Source organism: Cyclopterus lumpus, chromosome 4 (assembly GCF_009769545.1).
Source record: "Cyclopterus lumpus isolate fCycLum1 chromosome 4, fCycLum1.pri, whole genome shotgun sequence".
In the NCBI taxonomy this organism is placed as follows: Eukaryota; Metazoa; Chordata; class Actinopteri; order Perciformes; family Cyclopteridae; genus Cyclopterus; species Cyclopterus lumpus.
The window spans coordinates 18,329,614-18,356,991 of NC_046969.1; the positions used below are offsets into that span (position 1 = coordinate 18,329,614).

At 42.2% G+C, this 27,378-nt stretch overlaps 2 protein-coding genes across 2 annotated transcripts in view; one reads left to right on the forward strand and one right to left on the reverse strand.

Moving 5' to 3' along the window:
• obscna (obscurin, cytoskeletal calmodulin and titin-interacting RhoGEF a) overlaps positions 1-22,211 on the forward strand; it is a 39,039-nt gene extending 16,828 nt beyond the window's left edge. Inside the window, 49 exon segments of the mRNA XM_034530416.1 lie at positions 264-530; positions 755-1,021; positions 1,253-1,519; positions 1,803-2,069; positions 2,330-2,596; positions 2,855-3,121; positions 3,343-3,609; positions 3,740-5,932; positions 6,034-6,106; positions 6,208-6,302; positions 6,404-6,519; positions 6,675-6,875; positions 7,013-7,095; positions 7,360-7,533; positions 7,706-7,880; positions 7,974-8,072; positions 8,302-8,466; positions 8,748-8,906; positions 9,041-9,218; positions 9,431-9,544; positions 9,650-9,817; positions 10,619-10,721; positions 10,805-10,934; positions 11,014-11,119; positions 12,806-12,914; positions 13,194-13,324; positions 13,403-13,515; positions 13,847-14,015; positions 14,179-14,266; positions 14,357-14,557; positions 14,672-14,732; positions 14,814-14,891; positions 14,981-15,153; positions 15,324-15,350; positions 15,482-15,634; positions 16,192-16,237; positions 16,320-16,397; positions 16,574-16,953; positions 17,002-18,311; positions 18,533-18,661; positions 18,778-18,900; positions 19,105-19,235; positions 19,238-19,274; positions 19,429-19,522; positions 20,001-20,240; positions 20,734-20,957; positions 21,337-21,433; positions 21,779-21,928; positions 22,031-22,211. Of these exon segments, the coding sequence (XP_034386307.1) occupies positions 264-530; positions 755-1,021; positions 1,253-1,519; positions 1,803-2,069; positions 2,330-2,596; positions 2,855-3,121; positions 3,343-3,609; positions 3,740-5,932; positions 6,034-6,106; positions 6,208-6,302; positions 6,404-6,519; positions 6,675-6,875; positions 7,013-7,095; positions 7,360-7,533; positions 7,706-7,880; positions 7,974-8,072; positions 8,302-8,466; positions 8,748-8,906; positions 9,041-9,218; positions 9,431-9,544; positions 9,650-9,817; positions 10,619-10,721; positions 10,805-10,934; positions 11,014-11,119; positions 12,806-12,914; positions 13,194-13,324; positions 13,403-13,515; positions 13,847-14,015; positions 14,179-14,266; positions 14,357-14,557; positions 14,672-14,732; positions 14,814-14,891; positions 14,981-15,153; positions 15,324-15,350; positions 15,482-15,634; positions 16,192-16,237; positions 16,320-16,397; positions 16,574-16,953; positions 17,002-18,311; positions 18,533-18,661; positions 18,778-18,900; positions 19,105-19,235; positions 19,238-19,274; positions 19,429-19,522; positions 20,001-20,240; positions 20,734-20,957; positions 21,337-21,433; positions 21,779-21,928; positions 22,031-22,211 (10,724 nt within the window).
• A 941-nt stretch (positions 22,212-23,152) lies between these two features.
• guk1b (guanylate kinase 1b) lies at positions 23,153-26,835 on the reverse strand. Its single transcript, XM_034531020.1, has 7 exons — positions 26,724-26,835; positions 26,442-26,483; positions 24,826-24,922; positions 23,962-24,100; positions 23,556-23,640; positions 23,390-23,475; positions 23,153-23,242 (listed from the first exon to the last, which is right to left on the reverse strand). Exons 1-7 carry the CDS (start codon positions 26,833-26,835, stop codon positions 23,210-23,212), a joined length of 594 nt encoding a protein of 197 aa, XP_034386911.1. The 3' UTR covers positions 23,153-23,209.
• Between the last annotated feature and the right edge of the window lie 543 nt (positions 26,836-27,378).

Here is a 27,378-nt window from a genome sequence, read left to right on the forward strand (position 1 = left end):
TCATTTTAAATGTAAGCATGATCTAAAGATAGTAATTTTTCAAAAATGTTTGTGATAATCAGAACTTCCTGAAAATATATACAGTATGATGTATTGTGATACGGAGCAAAGTCCACTGATGATCTATTACAGAAGTTGGCTGCAAAAACATTAATGTGCTTTCAACTGCTTATTTGGGTCTTACTTGCTAAAGTCTTAGATGTTTCTTCCATTACGCTAAGACCTTTTTCTTCATCATTCTCTTGCCCTCCTACTTCTCCCAGAGCTCCGAGCTTTTTTCAAAGAGGAATTGCATAACGTGAATGCTAAAGAAGGAGGTACAGCCTCCCTGTGTTGTGAGCTGTCTAAGCCTGGTGTACCAGTACAATGGAATAAGAACAAGCTGCCACTGAGAGCCGGCAGGAAGTACGAGATGAAACAGGATGGCTGCCTCCTCCAGCTCCACATCAAAGAACTCAAACCTGAAGACAGTGGAAGCTACTCATGTCAAGCACAAAGAGCAGAGACCACTGCTACTGTGTCTGTAAAAGGTTTGTTCATTTGGAAATCTGCATGGCACATTTTACAGTATAGCTCTACATCATGGAAAACTATTTTCAAATGATTAGTTGTTCACATGGCTGAAACATAATATTTCATTTCATAGTCAAGTAAATCATTTTTTTTAGCCTTAACTTGATTGTGTCTTAAAATTAATTTCTGCTCTCCAAAAACAAGCCAATATGTTACTCCCTAAACATTTTATATTTCACAGAACTCCCACCATTTTTCAAAGAAGAATTGCAGAACATGAAGGTAGAGGAGGGAGGTACCGCCTCTCTGTACTGTGAGCTGTCCAAACCTGGCGTATCTGTACAATGGAGGAAGAACAGGGTCTCACTAACAGCCAGCAGGAAGTATGACATGAAGCAAGATGGCTGCCTCCTCCAGCTCCACATCAATGATCTCAAACCTGAGGACAGAGGCAGCTACACATGTCAAGCAGAAAGTGCAGAGACCACTGCTACTGTGACAGTGAAAGGTGTGTGCATTTTGGAGAATTATGACTCTATCAGAACTCCATTTTATTCTGAAATTATTTCCTGAACTCTCTCTAGTTGATCTGGTACTCATTATGTTAGCCTACACTTGTATATGGTAACACCGTTTACTTAGAAAATAAGTTTTCCAAAAACAAATTTTGTGCTGGTGAGGTTTTGAGCAATTTCCCCATTGCATGTTCAATTCTGTTTTGCCTTGCTGATTTTCTCAGAGCTCCCTCCATTCTTTAAGAAAGACTTGGTAAATGTGGAGGCTGAGGAGGGAGATACAGCCTCTCTGTGCTGTGAGCTGTCTAAGCCTGGAGTACTAGTACAATGGAGGAAGAACAAGCTGCCACTGAGAGCCAGCAGGAAGTATGAGATGAAACAAGATGGCTGCCTCCTCCAGCTGCACATCAAGGATCTCAAACCCGAGGACAGAGGCAGCTACACATGTCAAGCAGAGAGTGCAGAGACCACTTCAACTGTGACAGTGAAAGGTTTGTGCATTTGGCAGTGAACAGTTTAGTATTGGCTTTGCATGCATTTGGGCACACAGCAAAACCGTAGTATACATTCTTGAGATTCTCTGAAGTTTATGGAATATGTTATGTGGCTGTTATTCTTTTTCAGCTATCTACACTTTAAGTTGGTTGAAAAGCTTTGATGATATCTGCATTAGCAAACACATTTCCTCCTTTTTCTTAGGACTCAAGCATTCTCCGATTCCCCTTAAGATGTATAATTATGTTTTTTTCCCCCAATCCATACCCATATTTGCAGAGCTTATGCTATTCTTCAACAAAGAATTACAAAGTGTGGAGGCTGAGGAGGGAGGCACAACCTCTCTGTGCTGCGAGCTGTCCAAAGCTGGAGTGTCGGTACAATGGAAGAAGAACAGGCTGCCACTGAGTGCGAACAGGAAGTATGAGATGAAACAAGATGGCTGCCTTCTCCAGCTCCACATCAAGGATCTCATACCTGACGACAGCGGCAGCTACACATGTCAAGCAGAGAGTACTGAGACCACTGCTACTGTGTCAGTGAAAGGTGTGTGCATTGGCAACAAAAGATCAGTTTTTGCAATACATACATTTAACCGCATGCCAACATTTGAAGTAGGCTACTAATGTTTGTCTAAACGTTCTTGTATATACTGAGCTGCTATTATTACAGTTCCGAAAAATCTACATTGTACCTTTGCTCACAAATCTTTATACATCATTAAAGACAATTTGGTCCTCTTCCATTTAGGTTTCAAGCATTTTCCCATTACACTAAAGTTTGTCCAATCCATATCTTTTTCTCAGAGCTCCCACCACTCTTCAAGAAAGACTTATTACATGTAAAGGCTGAGGAGGGAGGTACAGTATCTCTGTGCTGTGAGCTGTCTAAGACTGGAGTGTCGGTACAATGGAAGAAGAACAAGCTGCCACTGAGAGCGAACAGGAAGTATGAGATGAAGCAAGATGGCTGCCTCCTCCAGCTGCACATCAAGGATCTCGAACCTGAAGACAGTGGCAGCTACACTTGTCAAGCAGGACGTGCAGAGACCACTGCTACTGTGTCAGTGAACGGTGTGTATGTTCAAAATCCAGTGTTAACAATGTATTCAAACCTTCACAAAACAATTTTAAGTAATGTTCCTATGATTGGCTACAACGTGTACATATTATTTTGCCCATATTGCAAACCCAACAACATAATAAGTTGACACAAAGGTTATGATACTGTATGTATTACAAAATATAATGTTGTCCTTTTCTGGTATTAGCTATACCTTTTCCCATTACACTGAAGATGTATGCTTTTTACAATCTGCACTCATTTCCCAGAGCTCCCACCATTCTTCAACAAAGAATTACAAAGTGTGGAGGCTGAGGAGGGAGGCACAGCCTCTCTGTGCTGCGATCTGTCCAAAGCTGGAGTGTCGGTACAATGGAAGAAGAACAGGCTGCCACTGAGAGCGAACAGGAAGTATGAGATGAAGCAAGATGGCTGCCTCCTCCAGCTGCACATCAAGGATCTCGAACCTGAAGACAGTGGCAGCTACACTTGTCAAGCAGGAAGTGCAGAGACCACTGCTACTGTGTCAGTGAACGGTGTGTATGTTCAAAATCCAGTGTTAACAATGTATTCAAACCTTCACAAAACAAGTTTAAGTAATGTTCCTATGATTGGCTACAACAACATATTCTTTTGCCCATATTGCAAACCCAACAACATAATACATTGACACAAAAGGTCATGATATTGTGTGTATTATACCTTTTCCCATTATGCTGAAAATGTATGCTTTTTACAATCTGCACCCATTTCCCAGAGCTACCACCATTCTTCAAGGAAGACTTAGAAAGTGTGGAGGCTGAAGAGGGAGGTACAGCCTCTTTGTACTGTGAGGTGTCTAAGCCTGGAGTGTCAGTGCAATGGAGGAAGAACAGGCTGCCACTGAGAGCCAGCAGGAAGTATGAGATGAAGCAGGATGGCTGCCTCCATCAGCTGCACATCAAGGAGCTCAAACCTGAAGACAGTGACAGCTACACGTGTCAAGCAGGAAGTGCAGCGACCACTGCTACTGTGTCAGTGAAAGGTGTGTGCATTTTGATATCTAATTGGCAACATTACAGGAACAAGATACATTTAATCATGCTCCCTTTCTGTCCAACCTCCACCACACATAAAACCATTGTCAACAAAATATGTTTAATTCTCTTGTCTAGCGCTACAACCGACTCCACCAAAGGTAGAGCCTCCAACGATACTGCCTCAGGCAAAGAGCACGGTTTCCAAACCAACTCCAACTCCATTGGACCAGAAGCCTGAACTCCAAGAGCCCAAACCAGTTCCTCCAGAGCCAAAAAAGAGAGTGAATAGGAAAGCATCTATTACAAGTTTAGAAAAAGATGCAGAGCCATTGTTTGACCAAAAGCAGGGCATCCAACCTGCAAGGTCTACAGAGAAATACTTTGATGGTGCAAAGAACGAAAGCCCTAAGGAGAAAGACAATGAGGTGGTCAAGAAAGTTGACAAGTCAATAAGACTACTGGGGAAGGAGGATGGGGTAGACAGGGAGGTGGAAGAGACAGCAAGGCCTTTGGAAACAGAGAAAGACGTTTTCATGGAGAAGAGAAAACCAGGAAGGAATTCAGAGAAATTAGTCCAGGTTGATCATAATACAAGTCAGTCAGACCGGGTTCAAGGAGACACTGTGTTTGAACTGACGACCAAAGAAAATGAAGTTGAACAGAAACACGCAGGAAAGCCTTCAGAGAAAACAAGTGAAGTTGAGAGGAAGGAAAGCCATCCAGGAAAAGTCCAGTGGAAGAACAGTGAGGATGAGAAACAGCCTGTGAAACCATCAGAAAGGTTTATTGGGTATACGACAACACAAGAAAAGAAGTCTACAGACAAGGAGGGCAAAGTAGAAGAAGAGGAACCTTTTAAACCACCAGTAAGGTCTAAAGTAAAGGTAACAAGGGTAAATGAACCACCAAAGGAAATTGAGGAGATCATTGTCCACTCAGTAAAGCCTACTGTAAATTATTCTGAAGGAGACCATGTGGAAATGCCTGTGTCCACAGAGTCAGAGAGAGAGAGGAAGCCACTAAAAGTAGTGCCATCTGTAAATAATCAATCAGTAGAACAACCTGTGAAGACGTTTGAGAAAGAGGCTGCATTTGCTCCTCCAAAACCCCCTGTGAGGATAAAAAGCAAAGCAAAGGGAGCAATGGAAAAGCAATCATCAAGGGACACAGAGACAGATCAAGATGATCAACAGATGACAAGAGTTTTCGTGAAAACAATGGAGGATCAGACAATTAAACAGTCAATAGGGTCTTTGAAAAAGGAGGTTGAAGAAAAAACAAGAATCCAGAGGAAACTATCTGTAACATCAGACACTGAAATAATTGAGAAAATTAAGAAACCTGTGAAAGAGAAGGACACAAACACAAAACAGGCGATCAAACAACCAGTAAAACCCATGAGGAAAGAACCTGAACTGGATCAGGAAATGAAACGGGCAGTCGAGCCAATGAGAGGGGAGAAAGAACAACAAACAACAAAGATGACAGAAGACATTCCTCTCCTCTACATTACTGAAGATGAAACCTTCTCAGAGGCTTTGACTAAGATAACTGCAAACCACAGCAATGCCCAGCCCCCTGCCTCTTCTGCTGAAGGGTTGACCCAAACCGCTACTCTTCCTCCAATGAATGTGCCCCAGAAGGTACAACCGCCCAATGAAGCTACACCAGAGATTGACATCAGCGTTGAGGATGAACCACAAATGCAAGAGGCTGCAGTCAGGATCCAAGCTGCCTTCAAAGGCTACAAAACCCGCAAAGACATGCGACCTGTCTTTAAAGAGGTGTTTAAAAACCAAAGTGCAGATCTTCATGGTACAGTCACTCTAGTGTGTATTGTAGAGGGGAAATCCAGCACAGCACGCTGGCTAAGAAACGGCCAACAAATCATTAATGACCAGCGATGCCACATTCAGACTACAGAGGATGGTGTGTGCACACTGGTGATCAGAGACCTGACCACCATTGACAGTGGAGTCTATACGTGTGAGGTGATGAATAAGTTTGGTATGACATCGTACAATGGAAATGTAACAGTAGCACAGCCTCAGAAGCCTACCCCGATAGTCCAGAAGCCTTTACACCCGCCACTTGCAGCCATAACCCCTCTGCAACTCAACCCGCGGCAGGCTGAAGCCCAGGCCAAAACACAGACTCAGGATCTGCCTCAGACTCATACCCAGATACCCACTTCAGCTACAGATTCTGCAAACTATGTCGAAAGTGTGAGTGTCTCTCTGTGGGAGACCTACAACCTGACTGAGCCGGACACTCGGATGTCAAGTCTGCAAGAGAGGCGAGGATCCTCACTCATTGCTGCCAGCTCCAGTGAGTTACACATATATTCTCCAAATGTAATCACAACAAATATGGATTTACTTATACCATATATTTAGAGGATAGTACTAAATGGTTTCTGCTTCCAACAGTGTCGAGTCCCTCGGATTATGACACAGCTCCAGATATGATGGAGCCTGATGGAACTGGCCCAGCTGTACCAAGGTCAGAGAGAAGATCTGTGTTGTTATCTGACTTTTTTTTATTGCTAGTCTTTTATCTTGTGCTCATAAAGATACACAAAATGTATATGCATATTGTTACAGGGAAGGGATAAAAGCATTAGACCAAGTGCCTCCAAACGATGATAAAGAACAGATGGCTCCTACGCAACCTGCCAAACATCTACTGAAGGTCAAAGGTCAGCTATATTGATATCTTTAAATGCTGTGTTTAATTCTTCCTCTTCCCACTAAGTTTCCCATTAGGTATATTTTAGCAAATTTCCTCTGTAATTCATAGGAGGGGCTCTTGATTGTAAACTGAGGACGCCATCCCCTAAGCACCACCGCGCTCACACACCCTTAACTAGTACCATCTCTGGATCAGAGTCAGAAGGGGAAGAGGATAGACGAGAGGTACCTTTTTAAAAATGTTTTTTTCAATTTTGGACGTATGCACTGTATTAGTATTAGTTATAGAAGTAGTAGTAGTCCTAATCTGAAAAAGTAACACTGCCCATTTGATAGTATGAGCCTTATATTATGTAATGTATTTTCTTTTTTCACTCCAGACATTTGAAATGTACGTGGCTTGTGCGGATTGTAGTCCAAACAGTGAAAATAAGGACAGTTTTGTTCTGAAGGAGGGCCAGTTTGTAGAGGTCCTGGACTCTGTTCACCCTGACAGGTGGCTGGTGAGAACCAAACCCACCAAAACCAACCCTGCTAGACAGGGATGGGTGTGTCCAGCCTACTTGGAGAAGAAGAGGAAGGTATGGTGTATAAATCTTGGTTTCTACACTAATACTGCGTAAACATTATATATTCTGAATCATTAATCTTAGCAGAGACAATTTCTTCAAGGAATGAGAAGTGAAGAGGCTTTTGATAACAACAGTCTTTTGAATAGGAGACCTTCCCGCAACTGAGAGCGCCTCAAGAGGATCTTGATGGAATAGGGTCTACAGGAGAAGAGTATAGGAGAGCTTTGAGGTCCGTTATTGTGCAATTATAGACTGCCAGGTTACATAAACCGAGAGCAACGTCACAGAATACTGTTGTTATTGGATACATGCATTGTTTAATTGCATTTATGTTTATTACTATTTCTACTTTTTAGTTATTATCTCACTTATTCCTTCCAACATGTTGATAATTTGGCTTTTGTGATGATGGAGTACTTATTTGTTCGAATAAAAAACAGTATAAAAAAAATACAGTTGCATCACATCTAATCTGTCTTCCCTTTATCTTTAGCCAACTGATCCAGGGCCTGATTGATGGAGAGGAGGAGTTTGTAAAGGAGATGAAGATGTTCACCTCTCACCAGCTCAATTATTTGGACTCTAGCCGCCACGTCCCCATGAACATTCTCAACCAGAAAGAGATCATTTTCAGAAATGTCAAGGACATTGTGTTTCTGCACGAGAGGTAACGCACAAGAAACGCATTGTACTTCTTATTAGTTATTTCTTTAGAGATATTATTGGATGTTTCATGTAGAGATTTGTGTGGACAGCTGTCTGCATGATGTTTTCCAATGTTCCTTTTGAACTGTGTTCTTTTCTACTATCAAAGTCTGATGTTGGCATTATTGTATCAGGTCCCTCCTGCCCGGGCTGAGGGAATGTGCCACAGACGACGACGTGGCCATGCATCTGATCAAGTACGCTGAGGTCTTTGAGAAATACCTTCACTACATGGTGGGACAAGCACAAGCAGAGGCCTGCGTCACTGACATGACTGTCCAACAGTATTTCAAAGTATTCACAAAATCAGTTTGCATTTCAACATTAACATTTAACACTCGGGTGAATAGCAGCATTATTACACTGATCTACGGCTCTTTGTCGCTCATTACACCTCAGGAGTTACCGAAATCTGTGGAGCCTGGCGCACCTGTCATGGATGTCCTCACCTTCCTCCAGAGACCAGTGGAAAGGATTCAGACCTACCAGGCTTTACTAAAGGTCAGCATACAGTGTTATTGTTTACATATACATGTGTGAAACCTTGATCATTTCCTTATCTTGCAACTCTGAATCAAACACTTCCTGCTTGACATTTTATTATTTCCATAAAATAAAAATATTTTCATCTTCACATTTAATCTTGTTTAATCTGTTGCACAAATTGCTGTCTTTCCTTCAATGTGTGTCAGCTGAATGCCTGAGATGTAAATAAAGTGTTTATTGGCAGGAGCTGATCAAGAACAAAGCCAAAAGTGGCCAGAGCTGCTGTCTTTTGGAAGATACCTTCTCCATGGTGTCCTGTCTGCCCTGGAGGTCTGACAACCTGCACCAGGTGTCCCTTATTGAGAACTACCCGGCTCCTCTAATCGCCCTGGGCGAGCCTGTGAGACAGGTAACTACAGATGACTGACAAGGGTTCATTATGAACATAAACACCTAACCAGGGGTTTCTTTAAGCAAAAATAAAGTGCCACGGCAAAATAGTTATAACAGTTTTTGTCACAAGTTTTTGATTTCATTTATTTGAGCTGAAAATAGTACAAATTGTTCACCAGAAAAGTGTAATATTTAGTTTTTATAACAGTGTGTAAGGCAGCCTTTTCTATTACCAAGTTGTACTATTAAGTCAACTAAAAACTCTGATAAAAAAAGATTGTCCTCATTGTCCTTTAGGGAGTCTTCACAGTGTGGGAGGAATCTCCAGAAATTAAGACGGCCTCTAGAGGGCACCAAAGACAAGTCTTTCTCTTCAAGGAATGCATTGTACTGTGTAAGCTGAAAAGAGACACCAGTATGAACAGCGACACCTACACCTTCAAGAACAAAATGAAGGTAAGATCTGTTCTCCTGCTGTCTCACAGACTCTGCTTTCTGACAGTAGGTAAAGCAATACACTACAATAAACTTAGCAATACACAGATGTGATGATAAGTCCTCTTCTGAATCTCACTTTTCAATCTACCCAGCTGAATGATGTGGAAATAAAGGAGACTGTGGGTGGAGATGAAAAGTCTTGGGGGTTGTGGCACGAGCACAGGGGTTCAGTGCGGAGGTACACACTGCAGGGCCGCTCCACCCTGGTGAAACTCTCCTGGCTCAAAGACCTGAAGGAGCTACAGCAACGATCCAGCCTGCCCACTAACAGTAAGCGTGTCAATCATACGACTATCAAATATTTTTGTTGTATCTGTTATCACTTAATATGCTATTTTCTTAAAACTACAATGACACCTAAAGCTTTATATTGACCTCTGATATAACGGGTTAGTCTCGTCCTGTGTTTGGGGGATTGTATGGCATAATATTTTCAATGCTTGGTGAGTGATTTCTGCATTTGCGTTTGTGTCTCTCAACAGACCCACCAGTGTTTGAGTCACTGTTGTCTGACTGCACAACAAAGATAGGACAGACAATCAAACTGACCTGTAAGGTCACAGGATCGCCAAAACCAGTGGTCAGCTGGCTCAAAGGTCAGAAATAGCATATGTAGATACTCTATAAATTGTACAAAGATGTCCCATGAATAACCTTTATCTATCCAAGGACACTCTATAAATCTGATGTCCACCTCTTAGACGGCCTTCTTTTAGAGGACGACCCCCATCACATCATCACAGAGGACCGGTCAGGCATCTGCAGTCTAATCCTGGACAGCATGACTACAGAGGACTCTGGACAGTATGCTTGCTATGCTACCAGCTCCATGGGCAGTGCTGGTACTCTGGCTAAGGTCGTGGTGCGCGGTGAGTCTGTGGATCTTGAGCCATGTCTGTGTTTTGTAGGAGAACATTGCACATGCATGTGCCGTCACAGAGAAACACAGAACATCTATACTTTTATTACTGCTACATCATATAGTATTATGACTGCAATTACAGTTACCAATACTACTACTAGAACTCATACTGCCACTACTACTATTATTAATATTTAGAGAGAAAAAACATATATTATTTAAGTTGTACATTTACAAGAAGAAACTTGGATATTCTGTGAGAATAAAGTGGTAATTCTACTCCTCACAAATAACTATTCTTTGAGATTAATAAATCATCAATTTGCAAGAAAACAACTCTCCACAAATGTAGCCACCGTCTGAATGTTATTGTGAGGAAGTGCTCTTATGGCAAGGATGGTCTCTGAGCAAGGCAAAGGTCCTGAAAGATACATATACACGTTTTATTTCGTGTACTTTATGAACATAAATAAAAACTAATATAATTATTATTGTTGCACTCTGAGGCTCATCTTATCACAGTGGTTGCTTCACAAAAAAACTAAAAGAACATAACCCACAAGTTTGTTTGTTTTTTTTCTCCTACATTTGTGACTTTAATCTCAGAGAATTTTCAGAGAGTTTTTCCTTATAAAAAAGAATGGTTATATAATCCCAAAGAATATCCAAGCTTTCTCGTAATTTTGTTTTAAACCTACAATTGCACTAATACACCGTTTCAATACTACTAAATTACTGTACTGCAAATTCCATTTACTATAGCTGCCACTATTGGTCTATTCATAATCATATTTCTTATCCTATCCAGCTCCACCCAGATTTGTGAGTCGGCTGGAGAGTGCTTGTCTGATAGACGGAGAGGATATACAGTTTACTTGCTCCACGCTTACTACTCCTTTACCACGAATCAGGTATGGCCAAACAAAGAAAACATAACCACAGTAGTTATTTTGGTCATTGTGTGTTTCAAACACATCCACCTTTGGTTGAGCAGGTGGTTGAAAGATGGAAGAGAGTTGACTGAGCAGCAAAAATACTTCATCCTGAATGATGCTCGGAGTGGAATCTTGTGTTTGACGGTCCTCAGTGCAACAGAGGCCGATATTGGGCAGTATGAGTGTGAGGTATGAAACTCCAATCCATAAAATCTACAGCGTATCAAGATAGTCAGATACATAACGTCAAATGTGTTGTGTCGTTTAGCTTTTGAATGACTTTGGCTGCATCAAGTGCAAAGCAGGGCTGTGCCCCGCTTACGTACCAACGATCGACATCGAGGACGACCAACCACAGGACTCGCCCCCTAAAGGTAGGACAGCCAGAGCCACTGAAGGTAAATATCCTCCACACAGGATGGAAACCCGAGACAGGGTTGTTATACGGATGCGCCTCACTCTCACTAGTTCAGCTGTGTTTGAGAAGGGATGAAGCACATGCCATTGTCCAGTTTCGCTCCAGTTCACCTCACATCCGATCCCGTGACCCTTTTTTACTCCACATCATATGACATCTCTTCACTTTCCAACAAACTGCAACAATGTGCATCAATGTCCACTTTCAACCACTACCACTATCCATTCTACCCACTTGATGCCATTGTGAGATTGTTCTCACATTTTCCTCTTTTCTTTTCATTTCACACACACTCACACCATATGTAGCTCCAACTACCAACCCAGTTGTCCCGTGATCCCCAGGGAGTATGGCATAGACTGGCTTTTCTAATGTGAAATGCATGAGCTAATAGCACTCTTTTCTTGTCATTTAAAGTATTTCCATTTAAATAATGTGATCATCAAAGTTACTTCACTTAAAGGGCGGCATGTGATGACTAATGCACACTTCATACTGTACCCCCATGCCAATCCACAACTTTGAACCCCATTAAACCCATACCTAAACATAACCATCTCTGACCTGATACATTACATTTTTAATCTCTCCTCTTTGGTCTAATGTTTCATGGCTCACTTTGTCTGTTCCTCTGTGGTGAGTGCCAAGAGAAACTCCCTCAAACGTAATACCTAACCATAACTGTGTCTAACAGCCTTCTATGGCCATTACCCAGCGGGATCTCGTGGCTGTCATTCAACGTAGACACCATAGTGTACTTCTCAGCATCCTCACCCATGAAAAGACATTAATACATTTATTGTATGGAATGTTTTTGTGTTTTTCATCATGTTTCAACTTTCCACAGAGGGCATGCATTGGAACAGACTAGACTGACATTAGGATACAAAAGTCAGACGAACCTCGAGGTGCCAGAAACTAACGGCACCAATTTGAATACAGAGATAGAAAGTAGTACTATAACTGTCCAATATAATACATAGTGATTTTACAACTGTACTACGGTAGAATACAGTAGAATATGTTTCAGCCCACTTTAATTAAGTTATTAGATGTTGATAACAAAGAACTGTAAGTGTTACATATGATATTCTATACATAAGCTATAAAGTTGTCTCAGTCATATATATATATATATATATATATATATATATATAAAATTTCTTCTGTATTTCCGACACCAGTTCACCATGTTTGCCCTTCCATTTTCCATAATGTTTTTCCATCTTCCCTCTACTATTCCTAAAGCAGGAACTTCCTCACATGGACCCTTCCATGTAAGTCATCATCGTCATGATAACATATAACCACTCAACATTCCCCTTTCTCCTCTTGCCAACGCATGCCCAGCTAACTCTTCACTCCTACGAACACGAGATGGTCATGTGCTGGGCAGGTGTTCCCTTTACCTCCATGCAGGAGTGGGCATACGCTCATGTCCTGTTGATGTGTGGGGTTAGTGGGTTTAAACCCTCACGTACTGAGGTAAGAAAAGCATTATTACTCTTCCCGGTATGTAAGGTAATGTATTATTTTCACTTTTCCAATGATTCAATAAAGTACAGCCAGTACAACATAATAACTGCTTAACATATATTTCAAGAGTACATAATCATTGTAAGTGTCACTTTGGTCTTCATAGATGCAGACTCAGAGGGTTGGTCCACTGCCTTTGTGAAGAAATGGCTCCAGACTGATTTCAGCCCCACTTCTATTGCTAAGATGCTCTTCCCTCCTGGACACCCTGATCAGTGAGTTTAGTGCCCCTCACATTACTACATGAACCTCCCTTTAAACAGGCATCTGCCTCGACCTGGTACACTTTGTTTGTGGTTGGTTGATTTAATAGTGTCCCAATTGTAAGATTAGAATTGGGTGGTTAAAGAGTAAACAATAAAAATTGTACAATCCAATAAGTAGTTTTGTGAATAGATAGTGTGTGTGTGTGTGTGTGTGTGTGTGGGGGGGGGGGGGGGGGGGGGTTCTCCTTGAATGATCGTATTTTATTCTTTCCTTTTCTTTGTCTCCAGAGCTGAATGTAGTGCTGAAGGGGCTGTTCCTGCCTTAACCTCCATGGATCAGGTGGTCCAGCAGCCTCTGTGTTACCCCGAGGAGGAAGAGGAGATCTACATCTCTGAGCAAATGCAGGAAATTACAGATGGTATCGTTGTCTCTTTAACATAAGTATGACTTCTATCAAACTCGGTGTGAATACTAACTGATCTTTCCTGCTGCTCAGCTCCTCCCTCCGTCCAGGTACCCACTGAGGACATGTGTGTAGAGCCTGGCCAACCGGCCACATTTACTGCCATCATTACAGGAAGGCCTACTCCAACTATACAGTGGTACAAGGTAGGAGCACTTTTAGATCAGTGGATCTACCTGCAGGGTTGGTTGCAGGAACATTTTGGAGTGGCTGGGTTGTGACATGATTTAGATAGAGGGCAGAAAAAATATCCTATTCCTATTATGCAAGTTACTTATATACGCAGTACTATTTTATGTGCCTATATTTAATAAGGGAAACATGGAAAATAATTATACCTTGCACCCTTTTATTTTATTTCAAGTTTATATTTTCTTCATGTAAAATACTCACTAGGGGGAGGGTATTGTGTTTTGTCACAAGACAAAGTATGACCATATTTTGTCCCTAATAAAACTCCTTCCTCTCTGATTGGAGGATGGAGAGGAGCTTGCAGCCAATGAGAATGTGGAGATATCACAGCATGGAGCCCGCTGCTCAGTGACCATAGTGTGCCCTGAGGGTGAGGACAGCGGCATATACACCTGCTTTGCCTACAATGACTCTGGTCATGCCTCATGCCAGGCTGAGCTGGCAGTGGAGGAAGGTGAGACAACAGAAATGCATCATTATTTTACTTCTAAAGACAGATTAATTCATCAGATCTAACTGAAATGGCCTAAAGCATGTCACAAAAGAATATTGCTCTAAGGACGTTAAGGAATCTATCGTGATTGATGTTTTATTCAAAGGATTTGTTTCCTCTGCAGGTCCACTGGAGTGTCAGGAGAGAGAGGTGGAGCTGGGGAAGAGAAGGAAGTTATTCTCCGTCTATGATGTCCATGAGGAAATTGGAAGGTGAGTTTGCACTTTAAATTGATGAAGTTCAATCTGCCCACGAGCGCTGTTAAGATTTCATATGATCAACGTCATCTCCTTGTGTTTTAGGGGAACCTTCGGGGTAGTGAAGCGTGTAGTCCACAGAAGAACAGGGGAGGTGTTTGCTGCCAAGTTCCTGCCTTTGCGGAGCAGCACTCGGACCAGGTCCTTCCAGGAGAGGGACTTGCTCTCCCGTCTGGCTCACCCCAGAGTGGCCTGTCTGCTGGACTTCTTTTGTACCAGACGCACTCTGGTGCTGATCACAGAAATGTATCCTTTCTGTTCAAAGCTACAATATATTCAACAAATGTTTTCCTCACAGTGGATTTAGTTTGTCAAGTTGCATTTGTATTAAAATGAAGAGCTCTTTAACACCAGTTATAGCTGCTGTTCTCATGGACTACTGGATCATTTATTACTGAAAGGATCAGTTCCAGAGAGAGAGGTGAATCTTCTTTACAAAATTATTTTTATCTTGCAAATATTATGTATGGCTCTTCGCTAATATGCTACATTTTTATTTCAGATCCAGTTATACATCCAGCAAATCCTTGAGGGAGTTGGTCACATTCACAGCATGAACATGATGCACCTGGACATTAAAGTGAGATTTCGGGTTCAACATTGCATTATTGACTGTCATTATTTGCATGCGTTTCTTAACTTTTACATTTTTATTTATACTCCCTTCAGCCTGATAATATCCTGATGGTGTATCCGCCCAGAGATGAGATCAAGATCTGTGACTTTGGCTTCTGCCAAGAAATAGACACATCCAGACACCAATACAGCATGTTTGGTACACCAGAGTTTGTTGCTCCGGAGATTGTTCATCAAGAACCAGTCACTGTGGCCACTGATATTTGGTAAATATAATCACTATTAATCTTAATTGAGACTTGCATCAGATAGTATTTGTGTGAATTACAAGGATATTTAAATATAAGATAAAAGGGATTTACAATAAACCGTGTACAATTGTAAAATACAGAGCAAAATAAGACATTACATTAATACCCCTTACTCTCTTTGCTAGGTCTGTAGGTGTTTTAGCCTATATATGGTATGTATCACTGCACTTTTGATAACATTCTTAAATTCATCACAAAATACAGTATTCAGTGATCAAAAAGCTGTGCATACGACCTGAGTTTCTTCAACTATTTACACCACACTTTATCTTTTTCTTGATAGTTTGGTGTGCCGATGCCCTTTCGTGGGTGAGACGGACCGTGCTACACTGCTCCGGGTGGGGGAGGGCACCCTAAACTGGGATGCCCCTGACGTTACGAACAGGAGCCCTGAAGCCCAGAACTTTCTCCACATGCTCCTGCAGCCAGATCCAGAGTAGGGAACCTGTTTTATTATAGCTGCCACTGCCACATCAATCCAGTCCCTCAAAGGCATCAAACATATTTTCTCCTATACATATTAGTCATTAAACTTCATGCAAATTTTAAAAAAAATGTCATGGGACAAATGAGCATAAAGTGATAAGCATCATGCTATTTCTGATTCAATACATCAAACCCATGTATGTATTCCTGTAAAATGTAGCTCATTTGAAACCTAACTGATCAAAAGTGAGATGTTGTGGGGCTCAACCAAAAATCTCCAAAAAAACACAGTTTAAAACGACTGAATGCTGCATTACGTATGCTCATCATTCTGTGTGGCTGTACTAGCACCAACTTTCACATTACTGACAGGTGTTTGATCCAATGCTAATATTAAAATACCACTCTTAGAATAAGATAATATTTGCAACCACCTCCAGTGGTAAGTTCTCACACAGCTGCAGTGATGGAGTGGTGGACTCCAGCTCACCCTGACAGCACTAATAGATGTGGTTTCATGGTGCAACATAACACACGTCTGACTCTTCCCAATGTTCCTCTACCCAGGAAGCGACTCTCTGCCTTTGAGTGCTTGAGCCACGAATGGCTCCAGGTGAGAGGAAATACAGCACAATCTACTACTGCAATCTACTCTAACACGACTAAACACACACACACACATCTTGTGTCCACAGGACGAACATGCAGGTGAAGATACAGAGGAAATCAACACAAAGATTTTGAAAATCTTCATCTCAAAAAGGAAATGGCAGGTGAGTTACCAGTCTTCTAACCACAACCTCGGAGCACAGCAGGAAGTACTAACTGGTTTCCTGTAATGTTACATGAGTTACATGAGTTGAATTCCCAGTAGATCATGTATTGTCCTTGGAGGAAAGCTGTTGTCTAAATCTGACTTCACCAATATCTCTTCCCACTATTTCTCCAGCGTTCTTTGACTTGCATTGGGTCAGTTCTCACATTGAGGCTCATCCCTGAGCTGCTGGACGGTCCTCTCAGAGACACTGCAGTGACAGTGCCCCGCGAACCCCAGGAGCACAGCAGCACCTCCCCGAGCAGTGGCTCTTCTTCGGAGTACGATGAAGCCGACTCTTTGGACTTTTTCCAGTACTGCAGCCCGACTGAAGAGGAGGAAGACACGGAGGAGGAGTATGATCCTTTAATGGAGAGAGCGCAAATCCCTGAGACTTTAGCCAAACTCCACCTTGATGCAGAAGAGGAAATTACATTAGAGGAGGAAGAGGATGGGGAACTGGTAGGAAGGAGGAGTGTACTCGAGCGAAGTATGAGTAGGCAGTCAGTTGCGTCGTCAGATGTATCCGGTCCACAGACGCCTCAGAGGGAACGTAGGTTCAGCAGGGACAGTAGTCAATCTCTCTACCTATCAGATGGGGAGGAGGGTTCAGGGAGTGACGGAGGTCGTATCCCTCGTGGCAGCGTCATCCGAAGCACTTTCTACAGCACCTCTCATCAGCTTTCACCCATGTCCGCCAGACACATGACATTACGGGACAAATTCCAGGCCAAAAAGCAGGAGAGAGGCCGCAAGCCACTCCGGAGAAGCTTTTCAGGACGTCTCAACGAGCCTCTTATTGAATATGTGGAGGATGAGACGGAGACCAATCGTGGCCAGAGACGGGGATCTGTCCAGCCCACAATGCAGAAGTCCTGTTCCTTCGACAGTGGTGTTGGCCTCGTCCACACCAATGTACCCCCTCACAGGAGAAGCAGGTCTCTTGATGAGTATTCTCGGCGATCTCCCAGTTCACCCAAGCGCGCATTGTCAGGTGAGGAAGAAGGCTCTCAAAGTCTGAAGGAAGATTTGACAGATGATGAAGTGGCCGGGAGAAACTTGTTAGCCATTCCAAGCCCACGGCGACCCACAAGAAGAAGAGGCTCTGTCGCTCCTATACATGGGGCCGGCATGCCGGGTGGATCATCTGTACCCTCAGGCCTCCTTGCTCGAGACAGAATGAGCCCCAGGCTGGATCAGGAGCAGGCAGCGAGCGACACCTTCGCTGGCTCACAGGGGTCTCTGGCTGAGTCGTCTATTTTGGAGCATGGTGGCTCTGAGTCTTCAAGTAGACTCGGCTCTTATGAGGAGCTGAGTCATGCTCATCTCAGAGGGAGATCCAGATCAGGAGAGAGTGAAGGGTATGATGATCGAGGAGAGCCTCGGATTTCAGCATCCCCATGTTCATTCCAAGAAGTTAAACCTCGGAGCTTGTTGCCACAGGCACCGCCACGTAACCGCACCCGCTCCAACCCCAATTTATCCACAAACAGCAGAGGTCAGCCGGGGACACCACTTACAGCGAGCACTAGTCCCAGCCTCTCTTCCCTGCAGGCTCCAGAGAGGCCTCCCAGAGCCAGGGACAAGAAGGAGGGATGTGGCCTCCAAAGGCATGGATCCGCTCCAGCCCTCGAAGCCCGACCACCTACAGGAAAGTCACCCAAGCTGGGACTGATGAAGATCTTCCGCAGGCAGTCCTGGACTGGCCATTCATACTCCCAGCTGGATAACATAGAGTTGGGACCCACATTAGGAGAGATCATGAAGCCAGATACTCCCACCATGTCTCTGAGGAAGAAAATGAGAGCTTCCGCTTCCAGCTTGACAAAGCTGTTTTCCAGGTCATCCAGTGCGGAGGACGTGAGTAAAGAAGGTGAGCTATTGCAAATAATTGCACATTTTTCAATAAACAGAACATTATGTTAACCAGCATCTATATTAAGAAAAAAATAGACATTAGGATATGGGCATGATTTCATTATTTTAATTTACTTGAGCCGTCGCTAGCCTCAGTTATGTTTTAATGTACATGTACATTGTCTTTTTTATTAAATGTAATTTTTCTTCTCTTTTTGTGTTTTGTTTTTACAACAGGGCCAATAGTAAAGGGATCAGCTCCCATCCCACCTGAAAGACAGCATAGAACTGTTCTTGAGAGTTCAAAAAAGAGGACCTCCAAACTATTGCCTTCTTTTAAAATACCTGCTTTCAAAAAGTCAAAAGGTAATTAATAGGCTACATTCTGTGTACCAGGTATTTCCAGTCCGATATGCCCTGAAAACCTGGTATTGTCATTTTGCTTTAAGCTGTGTACGTTTGATCCTCTTCATAATATCCAGATCTGCTCGTCCGTCCCAACAAGGCTGAAGTCCTCCAGTTAGATGGAGGTGGAGTCCTGCTGGTTTGGAAACCAGTCCAGTCCAGTGCCCCCGTCACCTACTGTGTGCAGTACTGTACAGACGGTGGGTTCTCAGAGATGATGCAGCACAGGAATTCAATTAGTGCTTTGTGTCTTTCCGCACTTAGAAATATATCCCATCAAGAATGTGCCATGCATAGTGTTTGTAATGACGCACTGGATTTTTTCAGACATCATTTTAGATATTAATTTAGATTCTTTCCAATAGTGTGACTGTTTTTTCTTTTTTGTTCATGCACCTCCTCAGGTGCGGAGTGGACGGTCCTGTCGGAGGAGGTGACTGAAAGCTGCTTTGTGGTGAAGGACTTACCCAGAGGAGCCTCTTATGTGTTCAGGATGGGTTGCATCACCAAGACAGGAGCAGGACCTTTCAGCGAATGCCTTCAGCACCTGTTGTTATGGCTACTCATCCTGAAGGCAAGAACAATAACTCTGATGCTGCATGTTTGCTGTCACTGGTTTGGTGTTTTCAAGATTATAGTAATGGATATGCACGTCAACTGTGAAATGTGCCAATAGCTGCGACACGAAAGGTGGCAATGTTTTCACTTGCATTTATTCTGCTGTACAGAAATTCACATTCCTCTAATCCAGACTGAGTCACTGGGGTCAAAGGTCACTGGGTCAGAACGACAGAACTACAATTTCCTCTCTGAGATCAACAGGTAGGGATTTTAAGTAGAAGCTGCGATTTTTGATCAGTACCTTATCTTTGATGAACTGTTTTATTTATTTACTGAATTTAGTTTGTTTGCACATTATATGATTTTCTTCATGAGAGTATTATTTTGAAATGTAGGTGTGTCTTTTAAGGTTTCTTGAGTCTGTCACACATTATGTTGGGGGTGAGAAGGGTAGTTTGTGCTGATATTCAACATATTTCAACTCGTCATTCTTATATGTAAAAGAAAATCAAGTATTTCCCAACAGACTTTAATTCTTAGCGTTAGGATTAGTGTTTTAAAGAATAAAAACAACTCTACAGCAGCATGAATACCATCATCACTTCTTTACCTGCTTATTCAGTGTTACACCGGATCCAGTTCCAGGATGCATTAGAAAAAGCATGCTCTAATCTTGTTACTCCCACTCTCTTTCAGGCACTAATATTCCATATTCCTCGTTTGTTTTGTTCCCTCTCAGAGGTCGTTTCAGCGTAGTCAACCTGTGCAGGGATGCTGAGACCAGCCAGGTGTTTGTGGCCAAGATCACCCCTTACCAGGCGGAGCAGAGACAGTTGGTGCTGAGGGAGTACCAGCTGCTGAAGAGGCTTCATCACCCTCACCTGGTGCAGCTGCACACTGCCTATTTCACCTCCTGCTACTTGGTGTTGGTGGAGGAGCTCTGTCCCGGCAAGGAGCTGCTCTACAGTCTGGCATCTAGGTGAACTCTTTATTCTGCCCTCAGGGGTCTGCAGAAGTCAAAGAAGACGTGTGTGTGTGTATTTTGAGATCATCTAAACAAATACAACTTAATACTGATTGCAGAAGTCTGACCTGTGCGAAACAGACACTTACTGTAACTAATCAATGTAATATCTTAAAAAGAAAATAATAATGATCTATATAATCACCTTTGGCAAGATCCTCCTCAAATCGAACATCAATAAACCTTGCACCGCTGTCACTTTATACTTTAGATACACTGTAGACTCTTTCATTCTTTTATTTTGATATTTTCATTTCCTTTATTATTTAAATTCTAAAATGTAATATGCTTTGCTATTTGATTTTTTTGCAAGTAATTTCCCCATGGGGATGAATATAGTAACATCTAATCTAATATCCTAATATATAGTTTCCTTTACCAAAACAAGTTTGCAAAATGCATTTTTTAAAATCCCTAACAAAGCTGTCTGTGTTTTGTGCCCTCTCAGAGATCTGTATGCAGAGACTCACGTCGCAGAGCTGCTGGTTCAGATCCTGAGTGCAGTCGACTACCTACACAGCCGCCGAGTCGTCCACCTGGACCTGAAGTCTGACAACATGCTGGTGGATGACTGTAACCACCTGAAGATAGTCGACTTGGGCTCGGCTCAGTCATTCACGCCCGGTCAGCCTCTCAACATCGAGCACATCCATGGCCTATCGGAGAGCAAAGGTACTTCTAGTTTAATATCAACAGGCAAACTAAAGTGTGTAAGATTGTGATGCGTGCATTGTTGTGGATTCTCCGTACTCCATGTACTAAACCTTTCACTGTCATGGCCTCCAACAGACTGCCGCAGCAAAGGTACACGTTCTTTAAGGGAGGATGGATTGATGGATGGAAATAATTCAGCCTAACTTCATCCACCACAGCTGATCCTATCTACCATAGCCTAACGCATCCAAGTCCATTTTCTTATCTTTTTTTAATCCATCTCTCTTGTTTGAGTCATTTTCCTAATTCAGAAAATTAATAGTTTGAGTGAATGTGGCATTGCCAGTAACAGCACAACTCTTTATGGACAATATCCTGTGTCTGTCTGTTTTGTCAGTTTATATTGTCCTTCCTAAAGCTCCGGAGATCCTCGAAGGTCAAGGTGTTGGGCCTGAAACTGATGTTTGGGCTATTGGAGTTCTGTCATTCATCATGTAAGTATAGATATAGAGGGGAAATTGTTACATAAAATATTCAGTTTAAGGAAAAAAATATTTATCTTTTTTACATTATGTAATAAATGTGGCTCGCACTTTTGCAAAATAGCTATAACAATATCAGAATCTCTGACATTTGTCTCAATAGCAGGTATGAAAATAGATAAAATGACAATTCTAAAGATTGAATCATCCACATTCTCTCTCGTAAGATTGAATTATGTAGGCTGATTAGTTCAGTCCAATAGTCCTACAACTGCTACTGACTGCATCTTCTGTAGTTCTGAGATGCTGAATCTACTAATATACTATACTGTTTGTATTTGTCCCTGTCTTCACTAGGTTGAGTGCCGACAGCCCGTTCCATGCCGAGCACGGCTGGGAGCAAGACAGAAACATCAAGAAAGGGAAGATCCAGTTTGGACGCTGCTACCCCGGTTTGTCAGAGGGAGCCTTAAACTTCATGAAGAGCAGCCTGAATAACAAATCCTGGTGAGTGTCTCTCTGAAAATACAGTTTGCATTAAAGAGTTGATTTGTGTGATAATGTGTAAATCCTAATCTGATTTAAAAAAAAAAAAAAAAAAACTTGTAGGGGGAGACCCACTGCAGCCGAGTGTCTCCAGAACGCGTGGCTGCGCGCCCATCGCGCCCCACACAAAGGCCGACTGTCCAAAGTGTGTTTCTCCACGGACAAGCTGAAAGATTACCTCAAGCAGAAGGAGGAGAAACGAGACCAGGTCCGCACCAAGCTTCAAGGCCCCTTTTTCCAGTGAGGCACCGCTGTGCTCACACTTCTAGAAACTGGCTGATAGTTTCCTGTGTGGCTCATTTCTGGTTAGCTGGAGCCAGAACAGATCTCTAAAATCATTTTAGTATCCTCTGATTTTGAAAATGTGATGCGTCTTAATGAGTTTTCATAGTGTTTCAAAGTGTGTTTACCCATTGTATATGTTAGTGTGCCTTAGTTCATATGGAAAAGAAGATCTAGTCTAAGAGTGCATGAGATGTGACTGTTGTTTTGCTCTGAAGTATCAGACAGATGCACGTGTTTGGCCTTAAAGGGAACACAGTTGTCTGTGCTATTCTTCTTCATACGGAAGGCAGATGTTTTTTTCTGAGTGATGTAATGTATTTAAAAATGTTCACGTGTTGCCTTGAAATTAAATGTACAAATGGGAAGTGTATTAGCTTTATAGGTTTTACCGAATGCTTCTAGGTTTCATCATACTTAAATATTGGATCAGTCACCCAGCAGAATGAGTTAATGGATGACATTAAATGGCACAAAAGTGGTCAGTCAATGTCCTCACGTTCTTTATTCAGTCTCATTTGCAAACAAACACACACACACACACACGTACATGGAAATGTTTCAAATGTAATATATGCAGTGATTTTATCTAAATGCACAGACATCCTTCATATTAGTTCAATTACATGCAGCATGTGAGTAATTATTACACTTAACTAGTAGGGAATGCATTTCTACTGTATCAGAACTCCACAACAACTATTTTGCAGGTGGTACTGATGTAGACTGAGTTTGGCAGTTGTACCTATTTTGATGTTTCATGGCAGCTGAGCCAGCTGGCACAGTGTCACGTGTCAGGAAGTTCACACCTAGATATCAACGACTGGTTTTATTAAATCTAACATCTTTCAAAGTCTCCATCTGAGCATCGGTGAGCATGAAACTGTACTGTACTATAGATGAAAGTTTATTTTAGATGTGGTTATTTGCATCCAGTGAAGGTTGGTCACTGTTTCCTTCTTATGATTTCGCCTCCTGAATTTTCTGGATTTCCTGTTCAAAGAGAGAAGATGATATTTGTTGTGCCTTCCACCAATAGTCTTGTCCAGAGTGTCATGAATGTACAATGGTCTATGCAGCAATAGCTGCAAAGTATTTGTTAAATAAGTACGAGAAAGTATCATTTAGGGTTTTACTCACATCCTTGAGGATATCTTTCAGCTCCTCGTAAGCCTTCTCTAAGTCATCATTGACGATAACAACATCAAACACTCCGGGCTCGTTACCTAGAGAAGAGAATTGGATCAGCTGCAATGGTAATCTTTATTTCAGCATAATATCCATGAAGAGCAGCTGAGAAACTCACTGAGCTCCATATCGATGCGTGCTGCCTCCAGGCGCTTCTGTAAACTCTCCTCTGTTTCTGTCTGTCTGTCCCTCAGACGAGTTTCCTGAGAAAGACAATAAAACAATACATGATTTTTGAACCAAGAGCTGCTCCACAAAGTAACACAACAGCTGTCATGTCACACATTTCACAAGGCTGTATTTGTTTTACATTTACATTTTTGTCAGACCAGCTTGTAACTCACTATTTAGGAGTATTTTCAAAGCAAATCTTGGTATGAGTTGGTTATGATGATTAAAGTATAAACTAAGAAAATAAATGTCAGAAATTGGCATCTATACCACTCGTTGACAGCCCACTTTGCACAACAGAGCTCAATGGATGCAGAATGACATTAATGCGTCATGTAAAGTTGGATATTTACCAGGATCTCCATGGATGGAGGCTGGATGGAGATGTAGATGGGGTTCAGGTCAGTCTCTTTAATCCTCTTCACCCCCTGGATATCCACATCTAAGATGCAGATTTTGTTCATGGCCAGCACGTCTTCTATGGCAGCTTTACTGGAGAATCAATGCGTTGTTACATTTTTTGAAATCATATGTAACAAGATGCTCTTTAAACTCTCATGACTATACATCTGAACATGGACGAGGCTTGGCGGTGGTCAACCAGACGTGTTATTGTGTTATTTTGTGTGCTTGTCACACAAAGTGACAGAAGCCGATCGCTGCATTAATCCAAGCGGCTCACACAGTTAGTGTGTGTTGCCTTCAGAATAAGAGGGAGAGATTAAACGTGATGCTGAGCCGCAGCGTAGCTCTTTTTGAACTGAGGGGGGAGGGGGAGGGGGTGAAGATCTGCCATCTGCCACCAGACTAACATATATCCTCTTGATCCCTGAGGCAAAGCTTGATTGTATTCTTGTATGTAATGCAACAGTCTTAATTTCTATTGAATTAAGCTTAAACAATATCACAGACACTTTATTGTATTTTCACTAATATTAACTCCATATTGTGTTTGGAAAAGCTATTGAAACAGCATTTAGAAAAGGAAAAAAAACACTGAAACCATACAGATGATGTTCTTTCTTTTGTTTGGCAGGTGAGAAGCCTTAAAAGGTTATTGAAAGTGGTATGCCTTTTGTCTCCAAAATGAATGCATAGTATATAAATAAATCAAATGTTTACCAAAAGTGATCGTGCATCTAAATCATACACATTTTCCGAGTTTGCTCTTGATGACAAAAAGATGGGGGCTTTCCTCAAGGGATGCACAAATGTACCTCGTTCCATACAAATTTCCGGAAAACTCTGCATTTTCAATGAAGTCTCCATTGTCAATTCCCTCCTGCATGACCTCTCTCGTTGTGAAGTGGTAGTCTGTAAGAGGCATCATTCATGATCAATACAGCTCTGCCATGAAAACTTGGAAAGAAAGAAAATATTAAAGCGAGGTGATGCAAATCAAATGAAATGAGTGAGAAATGCGTCCGGTTTCACAGTGAACTCAAAATGACAGAACGTCCAGGCACAAAGGCTAAACGTGTTTACACAATGTTTTCTTAGCTGACAGTGTGTCTTCAAGTGTATGATGTTCTCCTATTAGGCAGCTTTGAGACTGTGTGTCATTATCTAAGGGAAAAGCCTGGAAAGATGAGAAAAAAGTTTTTTCTTGTCAAATACCTTAGTATTACTGTTACAGAGCACACGATATTGTCCATAACAGATCCATAGGCCTAAATATTTACTAAATCAAAACCTCTGGGATCTAAAACTGCAGTTTAAAAAACAAACACGTTACTACTTCTAACACTGCGATAGCACACAATCATGAGCACGAGAACATGAAGGAGTCCGCTCAGACTGAAGAAACCATCTGAAGGGAAACGCTGGATATAATAGGAAGTGGCTGTAAACAAATAGATAATAAGCCTGAAAACATGGCAGATAGTACTTTTAAACAGCACTCAAGAAAACTGCACCAAGATCAAAACCTCAGTTTGACCCAAAAGAAGCTAAATCCATTGACTAATAATTATTTTGATAGTAGAAATAAAAACAAGAACTGACAGAAGAAGTATTTTAACACAAAAACTAAATGGACATGACAGCAGTGTTTGAAAAGCTCAGAGGGATCCTGTAAATTCCAAAATAACTTTACAAAATAAATCTTTCTCCTGTGACGCTAATAGTTGCTTGTAGGTAATGGGACACACAAGACCTCACGGGACTGGAAAGGGGGGGGGGTCACTACCGAGGCATCACAGGGGGCTATTTTCAAAAGCTTTTTACTCCAAAGTGTAAACTGTCTGATCCAGATTCCTCAGATCATTAAATGTGTTTTGGTCTTTTCTCTTTTTGTTTGTCACGTGACAAGTTCCTACACAAGTCCAATGGCAGCGTGCCAGGATGATGAAAGTAACCCCTCTGCCTTAAAAACTGTGATCAGGAATCACACTGAGGTCACCTTGATCTGTGATTTCTGATTCGTTTGGACACGAAAGGGAGGGAGACTTTTCTAAGTCTTCATTGGAGAAGACGGCTGCTATGGGCAGTAAAATGGCCCCCAGAAGCATTGGGAGCTTGTTCAGCCCTATGGAGAAAGCAAAAAAGGTACAGAACGAGGTTTATCTCTTTATATCAAGCGAGTCATACAGGAGGGACAAAGCCATTTGTGCAGTTCACTTGGGAGTAAGAAGTGTTGTGAGCGTTACTTTAGAACGTCCAGGTAGGAGGGGCTGGGAAACATGGTAGCGAAACAAGAAGCAAAGAGGTGTAAAATACTCTTTAATCAAAGTTCTACAGATTCAAATCACAGAGCATACTGGTCCTATTGCCCTGTGGGTTTGCTCAGGACATCAAACACCCACTCGCAGGACTTGTGCTGTTTTGACTGTACCTTTGCCATCTTCCTCTCCCGGTCGAGGATTTCTCGTTGTGTCTGCAAGGAGAGGATTTCATCGTTAAAACCCACCCAGAAATAAGGTAAAGGATCATCAGTTATGTTGCTTTTGATAGATATTAAAGTGGAATTGCTGCAAAGTCTCAGCAGTAAAACATTTACTGATTCAACATAGCATATATTGACATGTTCAGAATTGAATCTTCACTCAAGCTGAGAGACTCCTGAGAGGTACACACACACACACACACACACACACACACACACACACACACGTACGTGACACGCTGAATCCGAAGATGCCCTCGTGGTCCCTCATCAGCCTCTTCATCAGAGTACTCTTCCCCGCTCCAGAGGGGCCGCTCAGCACCACGGGCCTCGGTCCTGACATCGTCCTGAGACGGCCGGACAGGTGGGAGAAAGACAGGGACAGGGGAGGCTCAGATTTATGCCAAGAGCTAAAAAAAAAAACACGTTCAGCCGCCGTAAATCTAGCGGAAAAGGTTTTGCCGACCATTTCTGCACGAATAGGATACAGGGCCTTTTACTGAATATTAGTATATTACATTATTTAATGAATGATTTTTGACAGAGACACCATTTCTATTATAAGTAATTAAGCTCACCAACTATCCTGTCAACGAAAGGTTAAGTAAGGTTAATCCTTTGATCCAAGCTCTTAACCACTACACTGTCAGGAAGAAACATCACAGAAATATTTCAACACGTCCATGTGCTAATTGCTGTCTTGTTAGACAGCCGGAGGCCCTGATTATAATGTTAAGAGTGCCTGTTAATGAAGCCACGGCAGGTCAGCCAGCAGGATTAATTGGATCGAGGCCAGGCAGCACAAAAGGTCCAGAAAAGGTGACCCATTTACCTGCTGTGCTAACGAGAGGGGGATATTGCAGGGACACTGCTGAATCAATTCATT